This window comes from Eurosta solidaginis, chromosome 1 (assembly GCF_040869045.1).
Source record: "Eurosta solidaginis isolate ZX-2024a chromosome 1, ASM4086904v1, whole genome shotgun sequence".
Classification (NCBI taxonomy): Eukaryota; Metazoa; Arthropoda; class Insecta; order Diptera; family Tephritidae; genus Eurosta; species Eurosta solidaginis.
Window position 1 is genome coordinate 165,698,692 of NC_090319.1, and position 24,075 is coordinate 165,722,766.

The 24,075-nt window shown below is 40.1% G+C and overlaps 1 protein-coding gene across 1 annotated transcript in view; it reads left to right on the forward strand.

Moving 5' to 3' along the window:
• Nucleotides 1–24,075, forward strand: part of LOC137238431 (membrane-associated transporter protein-like) — a 1,095,627-nt gene that overhangs the window by 994,316 nt on the left and 77,236 nt on the right. Inside the window, exon 6 of the mRNA XM_067763405.1 lies at nucleotides 4,876–5,050. Coding sequence (XP_067619506.1) covers nucleotides 4,876–5,050 — 175 coding nt within the window. The remainder of the gene's footprint in view (nucleotides 1–4,875; nucleotides 5,051–24,075) is intronic.

Consider the following 24,075-nt stretch of genomic DNA (forward strand, 5'->3'; position numbering starts at 1 on the left):
GAACCAGACCTCGAGTCAGCTAAACTCACAGATAAAAATAAGTGTTGTTTTTGCCGCTGCTGTTGATGCAGGTAGTAGTTGTAATTGCCAGCTGTAAAAATGTGTCGTAATTGTTGTTACCGTTGGGCCGCCGATGAAAAAATATGCGGTGTTGTTGTAGGCGTTGTGTGCCGTCGAAGAAAGGAAATGGTGTAGTTGTTGTAGGTGTTGTGTTTCGTCGGAATGTTGTACCCAGTGGGTCCTTGCGTTGCCGAGGTGGCCTGGAATAAAATTGGTGGGGATTAGTTAATATATATAATGTAATATTAATAATTTTAATCAAATATAATGTAATATTTCACTAATTTCAGACATGTACATGGGGGCTTTTGTGTTTGCATGGGCATACGCATATATGTGCATCTGCATTAATGCAGTTTTCCTAATTGGCGTGCTTGGGAAATTTGCTAGGTGGGAACAAATTACCTGTATGCACGCTAGGTAGGAGATTTTTTGACTTACCTTGACTCTCGACTTTCTGGGCAGGTTTCCTGGCTGACACGCACAACAAAAAACAAAACAAAAGCTTTTTTTTTTGTTCGGATTTAAAGCCGCGCACTGCACTCACTTTGCACTGTTGTTATGGATTCACTTGCAATATTGGGACTTGAACTGGGCACTTATAGACTTACACTTTATCCGTTGCTAAACGTTGTTTTATAGCTCCCGCCGTGGCAGAGAACGTTACTTAGAACGGAAAATTTTTACCTATACGAGCAGAACTATCTTTCGGCTTTCCCGTATTTTAATTTACCGCAATGTTGCTACGCAATGTTGCTACGTCTCATAACTACAATCTGCGTAGTAGAGTAGGTAGCAATAGCGAGCATCAACCGCTGCCCTGTTTGCGACATCTGCCCAATGCAGCTCCTGCCTTGGACGGTGCCATATTCCTAGATGTTCTGTCTCAGTGACGGCAACCCCCGACGGGTTTCATCGCGGTATGCTGCCAGGCCGCAAACCCAACTATACCGGGTACCCCAATGCTCACCCAGGGACGTCCAGTCCCTGGGGCACAACGGCACTTGCGTCCTGGCCTCCCTCAACTCAGGCGTAGTCACCCGTCACTTACCCCCAGAGTGACGACGTCTCGCCGTTGCAGCTAAACTGTAATGGGTTAAATGGGAATATTACGGAGATAGTTGATTTTATGAAGCGTCCTAACATCCGCATTGCTGCAATCCAAGAGACCAAACTCACAGCAAGATCTGCTTTGTAGACCTGCTATGGGTATAACGTCCACAGAAAAGATCGCAAGAGCGGAAATGGAGGAGGTTTCGCGTTTATCGTCCACCACTCTGTACAATATAGTCTATTTGAACGCGACATCGGCCGCAGAGACAATGGCCTGGAACGTCAAGGCATTTCTGTCCGGCCAGGCGATGTAAATTTAGGAATCATCAACATCTATCCGTCACTTGTTGCCCCAGTGGATACTGCCCTGATATCAGCGCACTGGCGATGATCGGATTATCTTAGGCGATTTCAATGCCCACCACGATCCATTCTAACCTACATGTGGACAGCATATGAGATGTTGCCGGACCAAATAGAAGAAATCACGTTCTGCACCATAAACGGAGACACCCCCACTCGCATGGTAGGAAGCTATCATAGTTCGCCAGATTTATCAATATGAGCGCGGGATTAGTAAACTGCGTCAACTGGCAGCCGATGATAACATTGGCATCCGATCACCTACCCATACCATCGAGCGAAAGGATCGAGCGAACTGCCGACTTCATCACCACTGAAAAACGCACTTTCATCAATTATAAGAAAGGAAAGTCGCGCGATTACAAAACCTATACTGTCAATCGTTCTGCTGCCCTGCCTATCCCGACTGATTCGCGTCAAGGGGACCGGGCTTTCCGCAAAGTCATTAAATCCGCTTCCGCTCGTTTTATTCCCGCCGGAAAAATCCTGGAAATCTGGCCTCATTTTCCATCGGAAGCCGCAGCTCTAGCGAGAGAACGTAACCTCATAAGACAGCACGACCCCGGCGACCCCCAAAGGGATATAAACCAACGCATCAGTTTGCTCCTGGATGAACACAAGCGGGAAAACTGGGAGGTGCACTTAAAGAACTGTAACCTCTTTGATGTTGTAGGTAAGCTATAGTCCACCGTAAAGTACATATCGAACGCGACTAAGCACAATGACGAAATCTCAATCGCCTTTGGCGATGAAGTGCTGTCAAATGCGAAAAAATGCGCGATCGCTTCTAGCCGACAATATGTAATGCATTCTGCGGTAGATACAGCGCGTACCCAATTATCATTACCGCCAAAGAGGTTGAAGATAGCATAGTTCACGCCAAACCATCTAAAGCAGTAGGCCCAGACGGCAAAGCCATGCCGATGCTTAAAAAACTAAGCAAATAGGGATTTAATTATCTAGCATATGTCTTCAACCGTGGCGGCCACCGTGGTGTGATGGTAGCGTGCTCCGCCTATCACACCGTATGCCCTGGGTTCAACTCCCGGGCAAAGCAACATCAAAATTTTAGAAATAAGATTTTTCAATTAGAAGAAAATTTTTCTAAGCGGGGTCGCCCCTCGGCAGTGTCTGGCAAGCGCTCCGATTGTATTTCTGCCATGAAAAGCTCTCAGTGAAAACTCATCTGCCTTGCAGATGCCGTTCGGAGTCGGCATAAAACATGTAGGTCCCGTCCGGCCAATTTGTAGGGAAAAATCAAGAGGAGCACGACGCAAATTGGAAGAGAAGCTCGGCCTTAGATCTCTTCGGAGGTTATCGCGCTTTACATTTATTTATTTTTATTATGTCTTCAACCTGGCCTTGTCCACCTTCGTCATCCCGGAAAAATGGAAAATGTCCAGGGTGGTTCCGCTATTAAAGCCTGGGAAACCCGCTAACATAGGAGATTCTTATGGTCCGGTATCTCTCCTATCGCCAGTAGCCAAGACACTTGAAGCCATAATGCTTCCTTATTTCACTGCAACTTTACATCTTGCGTATCATCAATATGGCTTCGAAAACTTTTAGCAGAACCACTGCGCTAAACACCATTAACACGCAAATAAATTGCGGATGTAATCAAAAACCCCACCGTAGGACAGTACTCGTTGCGCTACACCTGTCAAAAGCTTTTAATACGGTCAAACACGGCACGTTAATACAAGACATGGAAGGGCGGAGGGCCAAAGTTTCAAAAAGGTGGAGTGCAAGTTATCTGTCTGGTCGGCGAGCATCTGTGCAAACCAGGAACACAAAATCTAGACTCAGAAGAATTGTACAAGGGATACCGTAGGATGGTGTCATATCCCCACTTCTGTTTAACTTCTGCATATCGAAGCTACCTTCACCAACAGTAGGAGTCTCTATCGTTTCCTACGCCGATGACTGCACAATAATGGCCACAGGTCCAGGCCCACGTATCGATGAGAGACGCTACCGGCTGTCTCACACACAAAAATCTTGTTGTGACGTTCGATCAGGATCTACATTTTGGAGAGCAATGAACCACAATTGTTCCAAATCCGGAGCGGTAACAAAAGCCTCAAATCTCTTGCCGGCTGCACTTGGGATAAAGATAAAGGAACGCTCATTACCACTTACAAAGCAATTGGCCGGCCGATTGCATGCTACGCGTCCCCGATATGGTCGCCAAGCCTAAAGGTTACTCACTGGAAGAAAGTACAGGCCTGCCAAAATGCTGCCCTCAGAACCGCTACTGGTTGTCTTCTTATGTCCCCAGAACACCACCTACACAATGAAGCGAGAGTACTCCCCATTAGGGAGAAAAATCAAACGCTGAAAAAACAGTTTTTGTTGAATACCCAAAAACCTGGGCATCCCAACACACATCTGATTGATGAGGCGACACCTCCCAGGGGCTTAAGGGGTCATCTCCGTAAGCATTGTGAGGAAATACGGCACCTGAAAACACAACCGTATGAAGCAAAAAAGCACAAGCAGGTCTTCAGTGATATCCACAAACAGGTGTCTGACCTCTGTGTCAGGAACTGCCCGGCGAATCCAATTCTTAAAGAAAAATATCCAGAACTCGCAGAAGAGGAACGCACTCTCCCTAGGAAAACGCGCGTCACTCTAGCTCAACTTCGATCTGGATACTGTAACAGGTCAAACTCTTACCTATCCAGAATCAACCCTGTCATACGAAATGTTTGTCCTGCTTGCAATGTGTCGCCACATGACACTAACCACCTCTTCGATTGTAATGTGGAACCAACGCCTATTTTTAACAGCTAAATTTCATCAAAAAATTTCAAATTTCATCAAATACGTAGACATATAATGTTTAGATAAGTGATTAACGGTTATAGCTATCCCATGCAGACCACAATAAACATGAAACTTTGCATCCATAACCGATCTATTTTTTATTTTATATCTATAGAAAATGTCGCTTACGGATGTAGGTTTTCTATACATTGCATATCTTATAGAGCCGATTTTTCGCATATTACTAATGGGATAAGATTATTGTTCAGCTCCATTCCTGAAAAGTATTGAGCGTTTGGCAAAGCCGTCTTTACTTGTTTTAATGTAATGTTGTCTTATAAAGCAAAAAACCCTTAGTAGAATTTCTAAGTTCTGCGTGGAAATTTTGTCACAGACATTTTCGCGATTGTCTCTTTTATACTTGGGATTATCTCACCCCCACTCAGTGTCTTAAACCCAAGTAAAATCTTTGCGTCCTTGTCATTTGGGATTATATGATGTCACCCAAGCCATATACTTGCTTATTGTGGCATATGTTACAAAGACGATTATTTTTCAAGTATCTTAAATAAGTGAATAACTTGATAGTACATGCAAATAACCACAAGCCCATATTTCTCTTTAATTAAGCGCAAAAGCTGTGTACGTAGGCGGATTGTTATTTTACAGCGTTGGAATGACTCTAATGGCCTTAACGCGAGCTAAATCTAGCGTCATAATTTTTAGCTGGACTGCAGGAGTTATGTACTCTACGTTATTTACGATGCCATACCTGTTGGTGGCACATTATCACACAATGGGAACTGTAAGTACATTAATGAACGAAACCACCAATTATAATCTGACCTGAATTTGCTTCTGCAGTTAAACTATATTATTATGTATTATAAGTAAGCTAAGATTAGGTTGAAATAGCTTCACATAGACTGAAAGTATCCATAGTCTTACCAGAATTTGTTTTCAACTCGCACGCAAAGCGATTTTCTGTTGAAAACGTAGTGCCAAATAAAGCTATGCAAAGTATAGAGTGCAAATAAAATCCGTGGTGGTAGCGTTCTCTGCTACCGTTCGGAGTCGGCATAAAATATATAGGTCCAGACCCTCCAAATTTGTAGGAACAATTTAAAAGGAGCACTACATAATTTGGAAAAGAAGCTCGGCTTAAGATCTCTTCGGAGGTTATAGCGCGTTACATTTATTTATTTATAAAATCAGTGCGCTAACCAATGCCGTATTTAAGTTTTATAAATATACGGGGCGCGTCGAAAGATCTCCGCAATAAGTACCGACAAGAAAAAAGCTATCAACCGCAAGCGATTGGTCATAACATCCCGCGGCAGAGGAAATCCAGATCACTATAATTTTTGAAAATAAATCTATTGGGTACCGGTTTTGCGGTCACATAACAAAACAGCGCCCTGTCACAACAACAGTTGCTAACATACATCCCTTTATGAGATTCCACATACAACACAACAACATCGGAATGAAGGCACAGCACTTTTGGTAATAAAATAACAACTCCAGGCCAGACCTGTTAAATAATGATTACTAATGGTAATGATTAGCCGTTCCATTGATTATTTTCTTTAAACGCCATTTAATGATTACTTCCCTTTATTTTCTATTTTTAATGATTACTTTTCAATTAATTTAAAAAAATATTCAAAAAAATAATGATTTTTTCCGATTATTGAAAGTCATAAAAAATCAAAAATAATCAAAAGTAACCAAAAAAGGCCTCAACATTGCAGCAAAACCGGACATGCCCCAGATTTGGATAATGTAGCAATAATACAACAAGAGAGGCATTATAACAAAAGATATGCTACATATAATTAATTTATGGAGAGAACATCAAATGAATTTCAAATCGGATACCGAAAAATGTGCTTCCGCGTATATACATTTAATAAATGATAATAAACATATCACATGTTGTAATTTTTGTATGTACGATAATGGCGATTTAGACCCTAAGGTTTAAAAAATATTTTAAATTAAATAGATTTCACCATTTACACAATAGTTTGAAAACAGTTTTCTGAAACATAAACACGTTTGGCAAACAAATTTGCACATGTGTACCCCCATTATGTTCCATTCTCATTATGTTACATATATAACAACCAATAAGCTGAGCATCGCTCACTATTGATATTCAATGTATAATTGTTAGTGTATTATTTTTGTGTACAATTGCGGTTTTTTATTTGTTTACATATTTCTATCTATTTTAACTACTTGTTCTTCTGTATTTTAATATTGTTAAACCAGTCGATCAGTGACACTGCTGAAGAGTGGAGGGACGTGCTTATGCATTATTATATGTTTTTTATGATTTAAATTTTTGGACGTTTTTATGTTTAGTTACAGTCTTGATAATGAGCTCAGAATGAACTCGAAATATCGACACCAATAAAATCATGATATATATTGATAAAGCAATCGTGTTTTAATAATATATATGTATTTGGCCTCGAGCTCGAATAATCTTCAACAAAGTAGTATTTAATGGCCGATAATAAGAATATAATAATTATGGAACGGAGAGCACACCGTGTCAACAGAAAAACATACAACATCTACAAAGACATTAAAAACAAATATGGGATTGAAACCAAAAAATATGTAAAACTTCACCAACACAACACACAACAACTAGCAAAGCTGACGCAGTCGACGAGGTTTCTAGTGAGATGCAGAAAGAACGGAATGACACCCAAATTTATAAGCAATGCCGTAAAAAACATATCGTATATGCTTAACAACAACATCAGTGAGAAGAGACTACCAAAGAAGATAAGGAACGCAGCTACAGTATATTTAACTACGGTGGAGAACAAACTTTTAAATATTATAATAAAAAGAAAACATGCCTTTCGGAAATTGAAAGAGAATGAGGTAAATAACATAAAAAGCAAATTGCAAAAACAATTACGTACCGATGACTCGATCGCCATTTTTAATAGTGAAAAATTACTAAATGCAAATATCACAACAAAAATTAAGAAAACACAAACCAATAAATTTGAGAGACTAAAAGATTTACAACAACAATCACCGAACATTAATAACATACCTGAGTGGTTTTTAACACAACACAGACAAACGTGCCGACGAACATACAGTGGCTCCTCTCTTTAGGCCCCAAATACCCGCTACTAATGACAAAGGAGAGCTCTCCATTATTTAAATTAATAGTGGACGGAGAGGACTGCATTCAGACAGTGAAAGACAAAGAAAAACAGGAAATTGAGAGGAACAACTTCACTACATTAATAACAGATTACTTAAAGGGAGCAAATAATAGCGAGCGTGACAAATTTATTTTGAATACTCTAAAATTGCCAAAACTTTCCTTAAAAAAACAAGGATTTGTTGGTTTTAAATACCGAAAAAGGGAATGCTACAGTTCTAATGAATAAATCGGATTATGAGACAAAAATACAGCATATTGTCAATAAAATTAAGCGTACCGTGTTCTAAAACGTAACCCAACCAACAAACTACAGGATAAAAACAACAATATTGTGGAAAAATTATTCAAAAACAAAATGATAGATGCAAAAGAAAAACAAAAACTTCTCAGTAAAACGGCTAATGCCCCACGATTATATGAACTTCATAAGATCCACAAAGAAGGAGTGCCCCTGAGACCCATCTGTTCGTCCGTTAACTCTCCGTCATATAGTTTATGTAAATATGTTGTCAACATTCTTAAAAATATAACCACAACGTATAAATATAATGTAAAAGACGCCATTGAATTTAAAAACAAAATCAAAGATACGTACGTATATGATGATGAGTGTTTAGTTTGCTTCGACGTTGTTTCCTTATTTCCCAGCATTCCTGTGGATCATGCCTTAGAAATAATAGCCTCAAAGTGGTGTCTGATAGCACCCTATACAACCCTAACAAAAGAACTATTTATGGAAGTCGTCCGTTTTTGTATTAAGGAAAATAGATATTTTAAACTTAACAATAAAATATACGAGCAACGTTCAGGAATGCCTATGGGATCCCCAGCATCACCTGTCAAGCAGACATAGTTATGGAGGAACTGCTGATGAAATTTGAAGAAAATACGCCCCATAAGCCTCGTTTGCTGGCCAAATATGTTGATGATTTGTTCGCGATTGTGAAAACTGATGCAGTAGAAGATATGTTGAGTTGCCCAAACAGCTATAACAGATCTATTAGGTTCACATGCGAGGTAGAAAAGGATTGGTCATTACCATTTTTGGATACTTTAGTGGTAAGAAAGTACAACCAATTAGACTTCGATTGGTATAAAAAGCCCACGGCATCAGGCCGATTGATTAATTTTCATTCCAAACACGACAGACCAATCAACACAGCAAAAAACTTCGTAAAGAGAGTTCTGTCAATTAGTAACACAATGTATTACTCGAAAAATATTGAAACTATTGAAGAAATAGTTAAGGACAACGGCTTTCCCACATATTTAACAAGTAAGGAAGGCTAAGTTCGGGTGTAACCGAACATTACATACTCAGCTGAGAGCTATGGAGACAAAATAAGGGAAAACCACCATGTAGGAAAAAGAACCTAGGGTAACCCTGGAATGTGTTTGTATGATATGAGTATCGAATGGCAGGTATTAAAGAGTATTTTAAGAGGGAAAGGGCCATAGTTCTATAGGTGGACGCCTTTTCGGGATATCGTTATAAAGGTGGACCAGGGGTGACTCTAGAATTTGTTTGTACGATATGGATATCAAATGAAAGGTGTTAATGAGTATTTTAAAAGGGAGGGGGCCTTAGTTATATAGGTGGACGCCTTTGCGAGATATCGCCATAAAGGTGGACCAGGGGTGACTTTAGAATTTTTGCACGTTATGGGTATCAAATGAAAGGTGTTAACGAGTATTTTAAAAGCGAGTGGGCCTTAGTTCTATAGGTGGACGCCTTTTCGGGATATCGTTATAAAGGTGGACCAGGGTTGACTCTAGAATGCGTTTGTACATTATGGGTATCAAACGAAAGGTGATAATAAGTATTTAAAAGGGAGTGGGCCTTAGTTCTATAGGTGGACGCCTTTTCGATATATCACCATAAAGGTGGACTAGGGGTGACTCTATAATGTATTTGTACAATATGGGTGTCAAATTAAATGTATTAATAAGAATTTTAAAAGGGACTGGTGGTAGTTGTATATGTGAAGGTGTTTTCGAGATATCGACCAAAATGTGGACCAGGGTGACCCAGAACATCATCTGTCAGGTACCGCTAATTTATTTATATATGTAATACCACGAACAGTAATCCTGCCATGATTCCAAGGGCTTTTGATTTCGCCCTGCAGAACTTTTTCATTTTCTTCTACTTAATATGGTAGGTGTCACACCAATTTTACAAAGTTTTTTTCTAAAGTTATATTTTGCGTCAATAAACCAATCCAATTACCATGTTTCAACACTTTTTTCATATCTGGTATAGAATTATGGCACTTTTTTCATTTTTCGTAATTTTCGATATCGAAAAAGTGGGCGTTGTCATAGTCAGATTTCGGCCATTTTATATACCAATAGAAAGTGAGTTCAGATAATTATGTGAACTGAGTTTAGTAAAGATATATCGATTTTTGCTCAAATTATCGTGTTAATGGCCGAGCGGAAGGACAGACGGTCGACTGTGTATAAAAACTGGGCGTGGCTTCAGCCGATTTCGCACTTTTTCACAGAAAACAGTTATCGTCCTAGAATCTAAGCCGCTACCAAATTTCACAAGGATTGGTAAATTTTTGTTCGACTTATGGCATTAAATGTATCCTATACAAATCAAATGAAAAAGGGCGGAGCCACGCCCATTTTGAAATTTTCTTTTATTTTTGTATTTTGTTGCACCATAGCATTACTGCAGTTGAATGTTGACATAATTTACTTATATACTGTAAAGATATTAAATTTTTTGTAAAAATTTCACTTAAAAAACAATTTTTTTTTTAAAGTGGGCGTGGTCGTTCTCCGATTTTGCTAATTTTTATTAAGCACACATATAGTAATACGAGTAACGCTCCTGCCAAATCTCATCATGATATCTTCAACGACTGCCAAATTACAGCTTGCAAAACTTCTAAATTACCTTCTTTTAAAAGTGGGCGGTGCCACGCCCATTGTCCAAAATTTTAGTTATTTTCTATTCTGCGTCATAAGCTGAACCCACCTACCAAGTTTCATCGCTTTATCCCTCTTTGGTAATGAATTATCCCAATTTTTCGATTTTTCGAAATTTTCGATATCGAAAAAGTGGGCGTGGTTATAGTCCGATATCGTTCATTTTAAATAGCGATCTGAGATGAGCGCTCAGGAACCTACATACCAAATTTTGTCAAGATATCTCAAAATTTACTCAAGTTATCGTGTTAACGGACAGACGGACGGACGGACATGGCTTAATCAAATTTTTTTTCGATACTGATGATTTTGATATAAGGAAGTCTATATCTATCTCGATTCCTTTATACCTGTACAACCAACCGTTATCCAATCAAAGTTAATATACTCTGTGAGCTCTGCTCAACTGAGTATAATAAAAGGCTATATACGCTTACTATACAAAAATTAACACCAATAAAACAATTGACCACGCGAATAGTAAAATTTATAAAACACCGACATTTGTTCCGGGGCTGTCAAACAGAATAAAACATTCCAAAATGTTTGATAATGAGAAATTCCAAATAGCGTTTACTTATAATAATACGGTCCAATAAATCTTTAGCAATACAAAAAGCAAAATAGAAAAATTCGAAAAATCTGATGTGGTATACAAGATTCCATGCAATGGTGACGGGTCCCACGTATGCAATAAAGTATATATGGGTACTACAAAATCTAGATTAAAGACAAGGATTTGCGCGCATAAATCGAATGTTTAAAACCGCGACAAAACTGGCGAAAATAATACCGCTTTAACTCAACATTGCAGCGAAACCGGACATGCACCAGATTTGGATAAGGTAGCAATACTACAACAAGAGAGGAATTATAACAAAAGATATACATTAGAGATGCTACATATAATTAATTTAAGGAGAGAACATCGAATGAATTTCAAAGCGGATACGGAAAAATGTGATTCTGCGTATATACATTTAATAAATAATAATAAACATCACATGATGTAATTTTTGTATGTAGGATAACGGCGATTTAGACCCTAAGATTTTAAAAATATTTTAAATTAAATAGATTTTACCATTTACACAATATTCTGAAACATAAACACGTTTGGTAAACCAATTTGCACATGTGTACCCCGCATTATGTTCCATTCTCATTATGTTACATATATAACAACCAATAAGCTGATCATCGCTCACTATTGATATTCAATGTATAATTGTTAGTGTATTATTTTTGTGTACAATTGCGGTTTTTTATTTGTTTACAAATTTCTATCTATTTTAACTACTTGATCTTCTGTATTTTAATATTGTTAAACCAGTCGATTAGTGACACTGCTGAAGAGTGGAGGTACGTGCTTATGCATTATTATATGTTTTTTATGATTTTAATTTTTTGACGTTTTTATGTTTAGTTACAGTCTTGATAATGAGCTCAGAACGGACTCGAAATATCGACACCAATAAAACCATGATATATATTGATAAAGCAATCGTGTTTTAATAATATATTTGTATTTGGCCTCGAGTTCGAATAATCTTCAACCAAGTAGTATTTAAAGGACGATAACAAGAATATAATAATTTTTGATTTTTTCGATTATTTTTTATTTTTCTGATTTTTTTTTTTTTTATTACTATTGATTATTTTTCCGCTTTGTCAAGTCTATTTTAGGATGCAATATTAAATCGTAACCGCTTATCGAGGCAAATATATACGTGCAACATATAGGGCGAATGGTATATGAGCGTTGATCTAAACATATTCTCCGGTAAGTATATATACATGTGTATTATTACACTCATATTATAAAATAATAATGGTTTCATACTTAAGTCAAGCCAATTTTGTTTTGTATCCAAAATTAATAAATCCGCCATTTTTTAAGTTATGGCTATGCACTGATTGTTTTGTAATCAAAGTTTATCATAATGTTCGCTTTATTCTAGTAATATTGGTATAATATTGGTTTGGCGATGATATGCCAGTGTGGGGTAATGTTCTCCAACAAAAGGTGGACTGAAAAATTTGGCACAAAATGAGGTGTATAGCTGTCTGGGTGATTCATATACTAGCATGGACATTTGGAAAACACGAAGTGCGTTGAAAGAAACTGCAAAACTCTTCAACACGCCTTTAACTTCTTCTGCTCCTGTTGAGCGACTATTTTTCTTTGCAGGAATTATTAATCCTCAAAGGCGTCAGCCTTTGTCGGACGTTTCATCGAAACCATAACTTTATTGAAAGCAAATGCAAATCTGTTATAAAGACTAATATCGTAATATCTGGCTAAAGTGTTACGCTTTTTGTACGCCGCGCAAGGATTGCTGTTCTATTCTAAAAAACAGACAACGCCTTTACGGGGTATTTCGTTCTTTTGTGAAAATTGTTGCCTGCTCGCAACGCAAATCGTTACACTTTTACCCTGTATAAAATGGCGGTGTGGCAGTGCAACTCTGTGAAACTCTCAATTCGCTCTTAAGTTCCACATATACTCTGTTAATATGAGTGAATATGGTGAGTTGAAATGTTCTCTGTAAGCACTATAAATGTTGAAAATTCTCTGGGATAGGAGTAACTCTATTAAGGCCTTACCATTTACTTAGGCAACAATTTATTTCAGAAAAGAAAACGCTATAAACAACTTTTAGATAATGAATATACATAAATACCTCTTATTTTACTTTCTTTTAAGTTTTGATTTCCATCGAAATATCGTTATTTTTGGCAATGTAAATTTAATGAAACCATTTTATTGATGCAAATAATTATTAATTAGATACACATTTCATAACATCATTACTTCCTTGTAAAACATCAACCTGTGCAATTTTTATGTTTACAAAAACACATATATATAAAATTAATAAAAAACAAGTAAGGAAAGCTAAGTTCGGGTAAAGTAAAGGAAAATCACCATGTAGGAAAGTGAACCTAGGGTAACCCTGGAATGTGTTTGTATGACATGCGTATCAAATGGCAGGTATTAAAGAGTATTTTAAGAGGGAAAGGGCCATAGTTCTATAGGTGGACGCCTTTTCGGGATATCGTTATAAAGTTGGACCAGGGGTGGCTCTAGAATGCGTTTGTACAATAAGGGTATCAAACGAAAGGTGTTAATGAGTTTTTTAAAAGGGAGTGGGCCTTAGTTCTATGGGTTGACGCCTTTTCGAGATATTGCCATAAAGGTGGACCAGGGGTGACGCTAGAATTTGTTTGTACGATATGGGTATCAAATGAAAGGTATTGATGAGTATTTTAAAAGGGAGTGGGCCTTAGTTCTATACGTGGACGCCTTTTCGGGATATCGTTATAAAGGTGGACCAGGGGTGACTCTAGAATTAGTTTGTACGATATGGGTACCAAATAAAAGGTGTTAATGAGTATTTTAAAAGGCAGTGGGCCTTAGTTCTATGGGTGGACGCCTTTTCGAGATATTGCCATAAAGGTGGACCAGGGGTGACTCTAGAATTAATTTGTACGATATGGGTATCAAATGAAAGGTGTTAATGAGTATTTTAAAAGTGGGTGGGCCTTAGTTCTATGGGTGGACGCCTTTTCGAGATATCGATATAAAGGTGGACCAGGGATGACTCTAGAATGCGTTTGTACGATATGGGTATCAAACGAAAGGTGTTAATGAGTATTTTAAAAGGGAGTGGGCCTTAGTTCTATGGGTGGACGCCTTTTCGAGATATCGATATAAAGGTGGACCAGGGGTGACCCCAGAATTTGTTTGTACGATATGGATATCAAATGAAAGGTGTTAATGAGTATTTTAAAAGGGAGGGGGCCTTAGTTCTGTAGGTGGACGCCTTTTCGAGATATCGCCATAAAGGTGGACCAGGGGTGACTTTAGAATTTTTTTACGATATGGGTATCAAATGAAAGGTGTTAACGAGTATTTTAAAAGGGAGTGGGCCTTAATTCTATAGGTGGACGCATTTTCAAGGAAAGCTAGACGTCGAAAAGCTTCAATCACAACAGACTGCCAATGATTTCGCAACTCGACTCTCACACCTGCTCTCTGAGGGCACAACTCATCCTGAAGGAATACAGGAGCAGTGGGAGCATATCTCCAAAGCACTTCGTACTGCCGCCGAGGAAAAAATTGGTTATGGGCGGCCACGAAAAAACAACTGGTATGATGAAGAATGCCGCGTTGCAACCGAAAGAAAAGACGCTGCCTACAGGGCTAAGTTAAAAGCGAGCGTGACAAGAGGAGAGTGTGAACGCTATTGAAAAGGGAAGCGAGACGCCTTTTCAGGAAGAAAAAAGCAGAAGCAGAAAGGCGTTAGTGCGAGGAGCTTGAGCTGCTAGCCACCAGGAATAACGCTCAAAATTCTACCAAAAAATACGGCGACAGACGGAAGGTTTTAAGACCGGGGCAAACTCTTTTAGGAGTGAAAACGGCGACCTTGTAACTGATGTCCAGAGAGTGCTTAGATTATGGAGGGAATACTTCTCTGCTCTCCTAAATGGAGGCAGCAGTTCACCGCGCAGAGATGAAGAACCCGATCCCGCAATCGATGATGATGGAATATATGTCCCCCCGCCCGATTATGACGAAGTTAGAATAGCAATAACCAGATTGAAAAACAACAAGGCCGCGGGCGCTGATGGATTGCCTGCGGAGCTATTCAAGTTCGGCGGCGAGGAGTTGGTAAGGCGCATGCAGCAGCTTCTTAGCAAAATATGGGCGGACGAAAGCATGGAATCAGCCTTCTTAATATCGCATATAAGGTCCTTTCAAGTGTATTGTGCGAAAGATTGAAGCCCACCGTGAACCGGCTGATTGGACCTTATCAGTGCGGCTTCAGACCTGGTAAATCTACCATCACCAGATTTTCACAATGCGCCAAATCTTGGAAAAAAACCCGTGAAAAGAGAATCGACACACATCACATCTTCGTCGACTTTAAAGCCGCCTTCGACAGCACGAAAAGGAGCTGCCTATATGGCGCTATGTCTGAATTTGGTTTCCCCGCAAAACTTATACGGCTGTGCAAAATGACGTTGAGCAACACCATCAGCTCAGTCAGAATTGGGAAGGACCTCTCCGAGCCGTTCGAAGCTAAACGAGGTTTCAGACAGGGTGACCCCCTATCGTGCGATTTCTTTAATTTGATGCTGGAGAAAATTATACTAGCTGCAGAACTTAACCGCACTGGAACAATATACTATAAAAGGGTGCAATTGCTGGCATATGCTGATGACATTGATATCATCGGCCTAAACACCCGCGCTGTTAGTTCTGCTTACTCCAAACTGGAAAAAGAAGCGGTAAAGATGGGTTTGATGGTGAATGAGGACAAAACGAAGTACCTGCTGTCATCGAGCAAAGAGTCAGCGCATATGCGCCTTGGCAACCACGCTACAGTTGGCAGCCATAATTTCGAAATAGTAAAAGACTTGGTTTATTTGGGAACCAGCATCAACACTAGCAACAACATCAGCACTGAAACCCAGCGAAGAATCAATCATGCCAATAAATGCTACTTTGGACTAGGTAGGCAATTGAAAAGTAAAGTCCTCTCTCGGCGAACGAAAATCATACTCTACAAGTCACTTATCGTAGCCGTCCTGCTATATGGGGCAGAAGCATGGACCATGACAACAGCAGATGAAGAGGCTTTGGGAGTGTTCGAGAGAAAAGTTCTTCGAAAGATTTATGGACCTCTACGCGTTGGCGATGGTGAGTACCGAAGAAGATTTAATGATGAGCTGTACGAGCTATACGCAGACATCAACATAGTCCAGCGAATTAAAACGCAGCGGCTGCGCTGGCTAGGCCATGTTATGCGAATGAAAGATGATGCTCCGGCCAAGAAAGTGTTTCTATCGGAACCCGCCTATGGAAGCAGAGGTAGAGGGCGGCCCCCACTCCGTTGGAAGGACCAGGTGGAACCAGGGTTGACTCTAGAATGCGTTTGTACATTATGGGTATCAAACGAAAGGTGATAATGAGTATTTTAAAAGGGAGTGGTCCTTAGTTCTATAGGTGGACGCCTTTTCGATATATCGCCATAAAGGTGGACCAGGGGTGACTCTATAATGTGTTTGTACAATATGAGTGTCAAATTAAATGTATTAATAAGAATTTTAAAAGGGAGTGGTGGTAGTTGTATATGTGAAGGCGTTTTGGAGATATCGACCAAAATAATACCACGAACAGTAATCCTGCCATGATTCCAAGGGCTTTTGATTTCGCCCTGCAGAACTTTTTCATTTTCTTCTACTTAATATGGTAGGTGTCACACCTATTTTACAAAGTTTTTTTCGAAAGTTATATTTTGCGTCAATAAACCAATCCGATTACCATGTTTCAACCCTTTTTTCGTATTTGGTATAGAATTATGGCACTTTTTATTTTTCGTAATTTTCGATATCGAAAAAGTGGGCGTGGTCATAGTCAGATTTCGGCCATTTTTTATACCAATAGAAAGTGAGTTCAGATAATTATGTGAACTGAGTTTAGTAAAGATATATCGATTTTTGCTCAAGTTATCGTGTTAATGGCCGAGCGGAAGGACAGACGGTCGACTGTGTATAAAAACTGGGCGTGGCTTTAACCGATTTCGCACTTTTTCACAGAAAACAGTTATCGTCCTAGAATCTAAGCCGCTACCAAATTTCACAAGGATTGGTAAATTTTTGTTCGACTTATGGCATTAAATGTATCCTAGACAAATCAAATGAAAAAGGGCGGAGCCACGCCCATTTTGAAATTTTCTTTTTTTTTGTATTTTGTTGCACCATAGCATTACTGGAGTTGAATGTTGACATAATTTACTTATATACTGTAAAGATATTAAATTTTTTGTAAAAATGTCACTTAAAAAAAAATTTTTTTAAAAGTGGGCGTGGTGGTTCTCCGATTTTGCTAATTTTTATTAAGCATACATATAGTAATAGGAGTAACGTTCCTGCCAAATGTCATCATGATATCTTCAACGCCTGCCAAATTACAGCTCGCAAAACTTCTAAATTACCTTCTTTTAAAAGTGGGCGGTGCCACGCCCATTGTCCAAAATTTTAGTTATTTTCTATTCTGCGTCATAAGCTGAACCCACCTACCAAGTTTCATCGCTTTATCCCTCTTTGGTAATGAATTATCGCAATTTTTCGATTTTTCGAAATTTTCGATATCGAAAAAGTGGGCGTGGTTATAGTCCGATATCGTTCATTTTAAATAGCGATCTGAGATGAGCGCTCAGGAACCCACATACCAAATTTCGTCAAGATATCTCAAAATGTACTCAAGTTATCGTGTTAACGAACAGACGGACGGACATGGCTTAATCAAATTTTTTTTCGATACTGATGATTTTGATATATGGAAGTCTATATATATCTCGATTCCTTTATACCTGTACAACCAACCGTTATCCAATCAAAGTTAATATACTCTGTGAGCTCTGCTCAACTGAGTATAATAACATGAAATTACTAACGCTTACATTTTCTAACTGTACCATTGAGCATGTACATTAGATTGGGACGAAACTTCACTTTCCTGTAATTTCCGTTGTTAATACTAAGAGTATCGCTCACTACGCAAAACTTAAGATTTTATAGAAAATATCCTAGACGTAATCATAAGGAAATAAAAAGAAGTTTTAATCTAATGTACATGGACATATGTTAATAAATTTATCTGGGATATAACAACCTTTGGTTAGACAACTAATCATGATGATGAATGACAACTTAGAGGATCGCTCCAGTTGGAAGTGAAGCTATCAGCCATCAACCTAAGTAGTATTACTCATACATATTGTTTGCGCATATTGTTTTGCCATAAAACAATATGCGCTCCCCAGGTATTCATCGGAAACACTTATAGACACGATAATTTGTAGGTGGGTATGTACATACATATGTACCCATATGCCTAACTAGATAAACGCTCATGATATACTGTGAGGACCCCAAAACCGAGGGTTTTGTACTCTCACAACATATATCTATTTTCTCATTTTTTACATGTTATACAATGATTGAACTTAACTCCGAATTTAACATTTGTTCATTTTTATAACATGAATTATATATTTATGAATTACACGTCAAAATACATGCGGTTGCATATTGAATTATTATTTACTAAATTGAAAGATAAACCAGACTTGCGTACTTTTGCACGCAAGCAAAATATTTACATTTTTCGCCCACATAAGGTTCAAATATAGGTCACCCTAACATACACTAAAACATTTGGAAGGAAAATGGAAACGCACAAAACATAAAATTATGCCGGTCAACCAACCCTTTGCGCATCCAATGCACTCAGCCACAAATACAACATACATAATAATTTGGATAAACTAATATCAGCAGTAAAAGTCGCCAAACTAAGCGCCGCTGCTAATTGGGACTTTTCTCTATATACTTACGTACAAGCATACGACACACCAACGCCCGCCCTAAGCAGAAGCCGAAAGCATCAAACGAGGCCAACGCACCATCAAAACCAAGTGACAGCGAACATACGCATAAACACAAATGATCGAATTCGATAGGTAAAGCAAAGACTGGAAAACACGGCAGGCATACAACAAGCGTACGTACGAGATTTGGTACATTGTTCGGTATGTATATTAGGGCTCCCTAAAATTGGGATATGAAACGCCGGGATAGCGGATCGTCATACATGATCGAAAATATGCATATATGTATATATACCGATGTACCACCATATGTATGATAATGGAAAGAGGGAAAACGCATGTTAGCATGTAAGCGTATGTATGTACCAATAGAATACAGCGAAAGTAGCGTTAAACTAAAATTCGATTTTTGCATTTCCAACTTTTATAATTGTTATTGTAAAATTACTGACTGCCTACGTGCAGTCCTACATAATTTTATAACTGAGGAATTATTACAATGAATTGTTTTTAGGAAATAACTGTCCACCGGCGTACAAAATCGTATATAAGGGAGGCAAATTAGCTTGTAAGATCAGAAGCTAGGAGATAGGCATACGAGTCAGTGGGCTTCTACCACTGACCAACACGACCTGAAGGTTTCTACTTCATTTCGTGAATTATTTTATATTCAGTAGGAGGTTTCTACTCCAACTGACGGAGAGCTAGCAGAGGGGTTCTACCTCAGCTACTCTTATTTAGACAGGGACAAAGAATAGGAGTAGCTCTTAAGGGCATTGAATTTTTTAAATAAACTTTATAACGTTTTTCAGAACTCCTTTGTCTATTCGTTTTCATCGGAATAGGTTCTCCCATCAAATATAGGAACCCTGGACGGACTGGGCATACCTCAGCAGGAATAAGTCCGTCACATATGGCGCCCGAGCAGGCTTATAATTAAAAACACATATGGCACCCAAGCAGACTAAATAAAGATCAAGGAAATCAACAAGGCTTTACATAAAGGATATTCAAAGGAAGGTAACAGCGACTTACGGAAATAAAGTCAAAACAACGATATACGATGCAACAGCCAGGCACATACGCAACCACTATGGACCGGGTAAGAAAATGGGGTTTGAAATACGACGGGGGCAAGGATCCTCTAGCGTTCATAGAACGCGTGGAAGAACTGGCAGAAGGATACGAAATAAACGTCAACTCGATACCACGAGCATTGCCGGAGCTACTCAAAGACAAAGCGTTGGTTTGGTACCGAAATAACAACCGGATTTGGAAAGAGTGGGACTCATTCAAGAAAGATTTCCTAAAATTTTTCCTCAGCTCCAGATATTTTGAGCAGTTGGACGACGAGATACGGGCACGCATGCAAAGACCAGGAGAGAAGTTCAAGGATTATGTGCTAGCACTACAAGGGCTGATGCGACATGCCAACTACACCGAAGACAAAAAGCTAAACCGCATATACAGGAACTCCTGCAGAGAAATCCAGCTGTATGTTAAAAGAGGCGAGATCAGCAGCCTGGAAGAATTGGTAAGTTTGGTAGAAGATTATGAAAATATTACCTCTGACAGAGATCCGATGCGACCAACGGCAAGACCATTTGTACCAAGGCGCCCAGAAGAACGTTACCAATATATACAGGCAGAAGAGCGGGAACAGCAGACAGAGAAACAACCATCCCAGAAATCAGACCCGGCACCAAGATACATCGATACAAACACGGCGTGCAGACGATGCGGAGGAGGCGGCCATGTCGCATACGGTTGCCGTAGCGCTCGCATCGAATTCTGCTGGACATGCGGAAAAGTAGGCACACTCACACGAAATTGTTGTAGACGAACGCAGGGAAACGGCCAGAGACCTCATTGGCACCGAAGAGTGGGGTCTCCCCAAACGCAACCTCGGGAAAACTAAACACGTTAAGACATACAAAGGGCCGGATCTTGGCGAATATTACGGTGAATGGCGAAGAGGTAGTAGCAGCAATCGACACAGGGGCGACGCGAAGCTTTGTGAGTGGAACATTGGCAAGAAGGCTGAAGACAGGTATATTCAAGGCGATAGAAACACGAGTGATACTGGGAGATGGCAAACCGAAGACGATCATAGAAGCGGTAGATGTTGAAGTGGGAAAGAGTAACCAAGTGCTGCAAAATGAAATGCTAATCCTACCAGGACTAGTCGACGAAGTGGTGCTTGGAACGGATTACCTAGCGAAGGTGAACATGGAGATGAGATGCGGAGAACAAACGCTAACCTTGAACACAAGCAATCAGGAGGAGGATGCGGCCACTTGTACAACAATGGTCGAAAGTAGAAATGAAAGTAGTCACAAAGATAACAGCCTAAAAGTTGCGAACACAGACGAGTCGGTGAGTAAATTTCTCAACAAAGAATTACAGATGTTCCAGGAGATGTCAGGTGTATCCAACGTGGCCACGCACAAGATAGTGATGAGAGACGACCGCCCCATAAAAAAAAGGTATTACCCGAAGAATCCCAAGATGCAAGAGATTATTAATAAGGAAATCGATGAGCTTATCGAGAAAGGTTGCATCGAACCTTCTAGAAGTCCGCACAGCGCACCAATAGTTTTGGCAAGGAAGAAAAATGGTAAGTGGAGATTATGCGTAGATTACCGCCAACTAAACGCAAGGTCAGTACCAGACGCATACCCGTTACCCCGTATCCAACACATCCTGGACAGATTGAGAAGTGCTCGGTTTATCAGCAGCCTCGATTTAAAAAACGGATATTGGCAAATCCCCATGGAAGAAAACAGCAAACAATACACCGCATTCACTGTACCCGGACGTGGGCTATATCAATGGAAAGTAATGCCGTTCGGTCTGCACTCAGCCCCAGCAACTTTCCAGAGGGCACTCGATCACGTTATAGGACCAGAGTTGGAACCCTACGCATTCGCATATCTAGATGACATCATCATTACGAGCAAAACATTGGAAGAACACATAAGACACCTGGCGGAAGTATTTCAACGGCTGCGAAGAGCAAACCTTAAGATAAACCCGGAAAAATGTGAGTTTTTTAAGAAAAGTTTAAAGTATCTAGGTCATGTCGTTAGCGAGGAAGGCATTCACACGGACCCGGACAAGATAGCAGCCATCAAAGAGTTGACACCGCCAAACAATTTACGCGATCTACGGAGATTCCTAGGAGTGGTATCGTGGTACAGGAGATTCGTCTCAGACTTTTCACAAGTTTCACACCCGTTGACGTCAATGCTAAAGAAAGGAAGGAAGTGGAAGTGGTCGGAAGAGCAGCAGTCGGCATTCGAAGCATTAAAGGCCGCACTTACCCAAGCACCTGTACTAGCTTGCCCAGATTTTTCGAAGAAGTTTTGCCTACAGACGGATGCAAGCGATTTTGGCCTCGGAGCAGTGCTCACCCAAGGATCAGACAGCGAAGAACGAGTGATTGCTTATGCGAGTCGCCGACTTAACAAGGCAGAAAGAAATTATTCCCCGACAGAGAAAGAATGTTTGGCAATAGTGTGGGCGATAAGGAAGATGAGACCCTACCTAGAGGGATACACGTTCACGGCAATCACAGACCACCTAGCTCTAAAATGGTTAAACGCAATAGACAGTCCGACTGGACGGATTGCTAGATGGGCACTAGAACTACAACAATACTCATTCGACGTACAGTACCGGAAAGGAAAGCTAAACGTGGTGGCAGATGCACTTTCGAGACAGCCGATGGACGAGCAACTAACTACGTTGACAGTAGAGCAAGGCAAAGACGAGTGCAAGTGGCTAAAAGCGAAGATTACAGAGGTAAGAAAGGCTCCGGAGAAATTCCCAGACTATGTGATCGGGGACGGAAAGCTCTACAGGAGAATAGAGAGTCAAGTTGATGGTGAAGACGCAGTACCGTGGAAGCTATGTGTACCGACCCCACAGAGACGCAGAGTGCTGGCGGAAATTCATGACACACCAAGCGCAGGACACATGGGCGTTCGAAAATCTATTGCACGAGCGACGACACGATATTACTGGCCCGGAATGTTCAAAGACGTAAGGAAGTACGTACAACAATGTCATGGATGTCAGGTATACAAACCTAGTCAACAACAGGCCGCGGGTAAGATGTTAACTAAAATTCCAGAAGAACCGTGGGCAACAGTGTGTGCAGACTTTGTTGGGCCAATGCCACGCTCAAAACATGGTAATACAATGGCATTAGTTTTCGTTGACAGATTTTCAAAATGGGTGGAGATAATGGCAATTAGAAAGGCAACAACAGAAAGCGTAGTACGAGGATTTAGAGAGAGAATTTTGGCACGATTTGGCATTCCAAAGGTATTAATAACAGACAACGGAGCGCAGTTCGTGAGCAAACGTTTTAAGAAGTAGGAGCTTGGTGTAAAACACCAGCTGACAGCACCATACACACCGCAGGAGAATCCGACAGAAAGAGCGAACCGCAACATCAAGAGGATGATAGCACAGTTTTCAGGGAATGAGCAGAGAACATGGGACGAGCTGATACCAGAGATAACACTCGCATTAAACACAAGTGTATGCGAATCGACAGGGTACAATCCAGCATATGTAGTACAAGGTAGAGAACCAAGGATTCCCAATAGCCTTTACGAAGAGCACACATTCGGTTCAGGTGAGAGAGTAGCTAATCCAGCGGAGAAATCGATGAAGATGAGGGAGATATTCGAGATGGTACGACGGAAGCAAGAGCGAGCATCAGCAGAGCAAGCAAAGCATTATAATTTAAGAAGAAGGCAATGGCGACCGGCTATAGGCGACCTAGTGCTGGTAAAGGAGCATCAGCTGTCAAAAGCGGTGGATAACTTTGCAGCCAAACTAGCGCCCAGGTACAGTGGACCCCATCGGATAACGAACTTTGTATCACCAGTGATCGTAGAGCTAGACAAAGTTTTCAGAGGAAGGAGGACAGCCCACTTAAGTGAGCTGAAAGCATACCACGCAACAGACGCCGCCGACAATAATGAATCCATAAAGCAAAGGAATGAACAGGGTAACAAGAAGAACGCTAGTGAAGATCAAATCCCGTCAACATCGTCCAATCGAACAACAAACAATATCCCCGAGGTACAACAACAGAGAGAGAACAGCGAGGTAGCCATCTGTGGTACGCTCACACGAGTCAGCGAAGAGACCGGGAGGCAACAAGGAGAGCACCAAAGTACAAGCCAACAACTGATAATATACAGAGACGCTCAAGTGCAAAACAATACGGAGAATCAGGTACGAACATTTCCAGAAAATCAGGTACAGGTC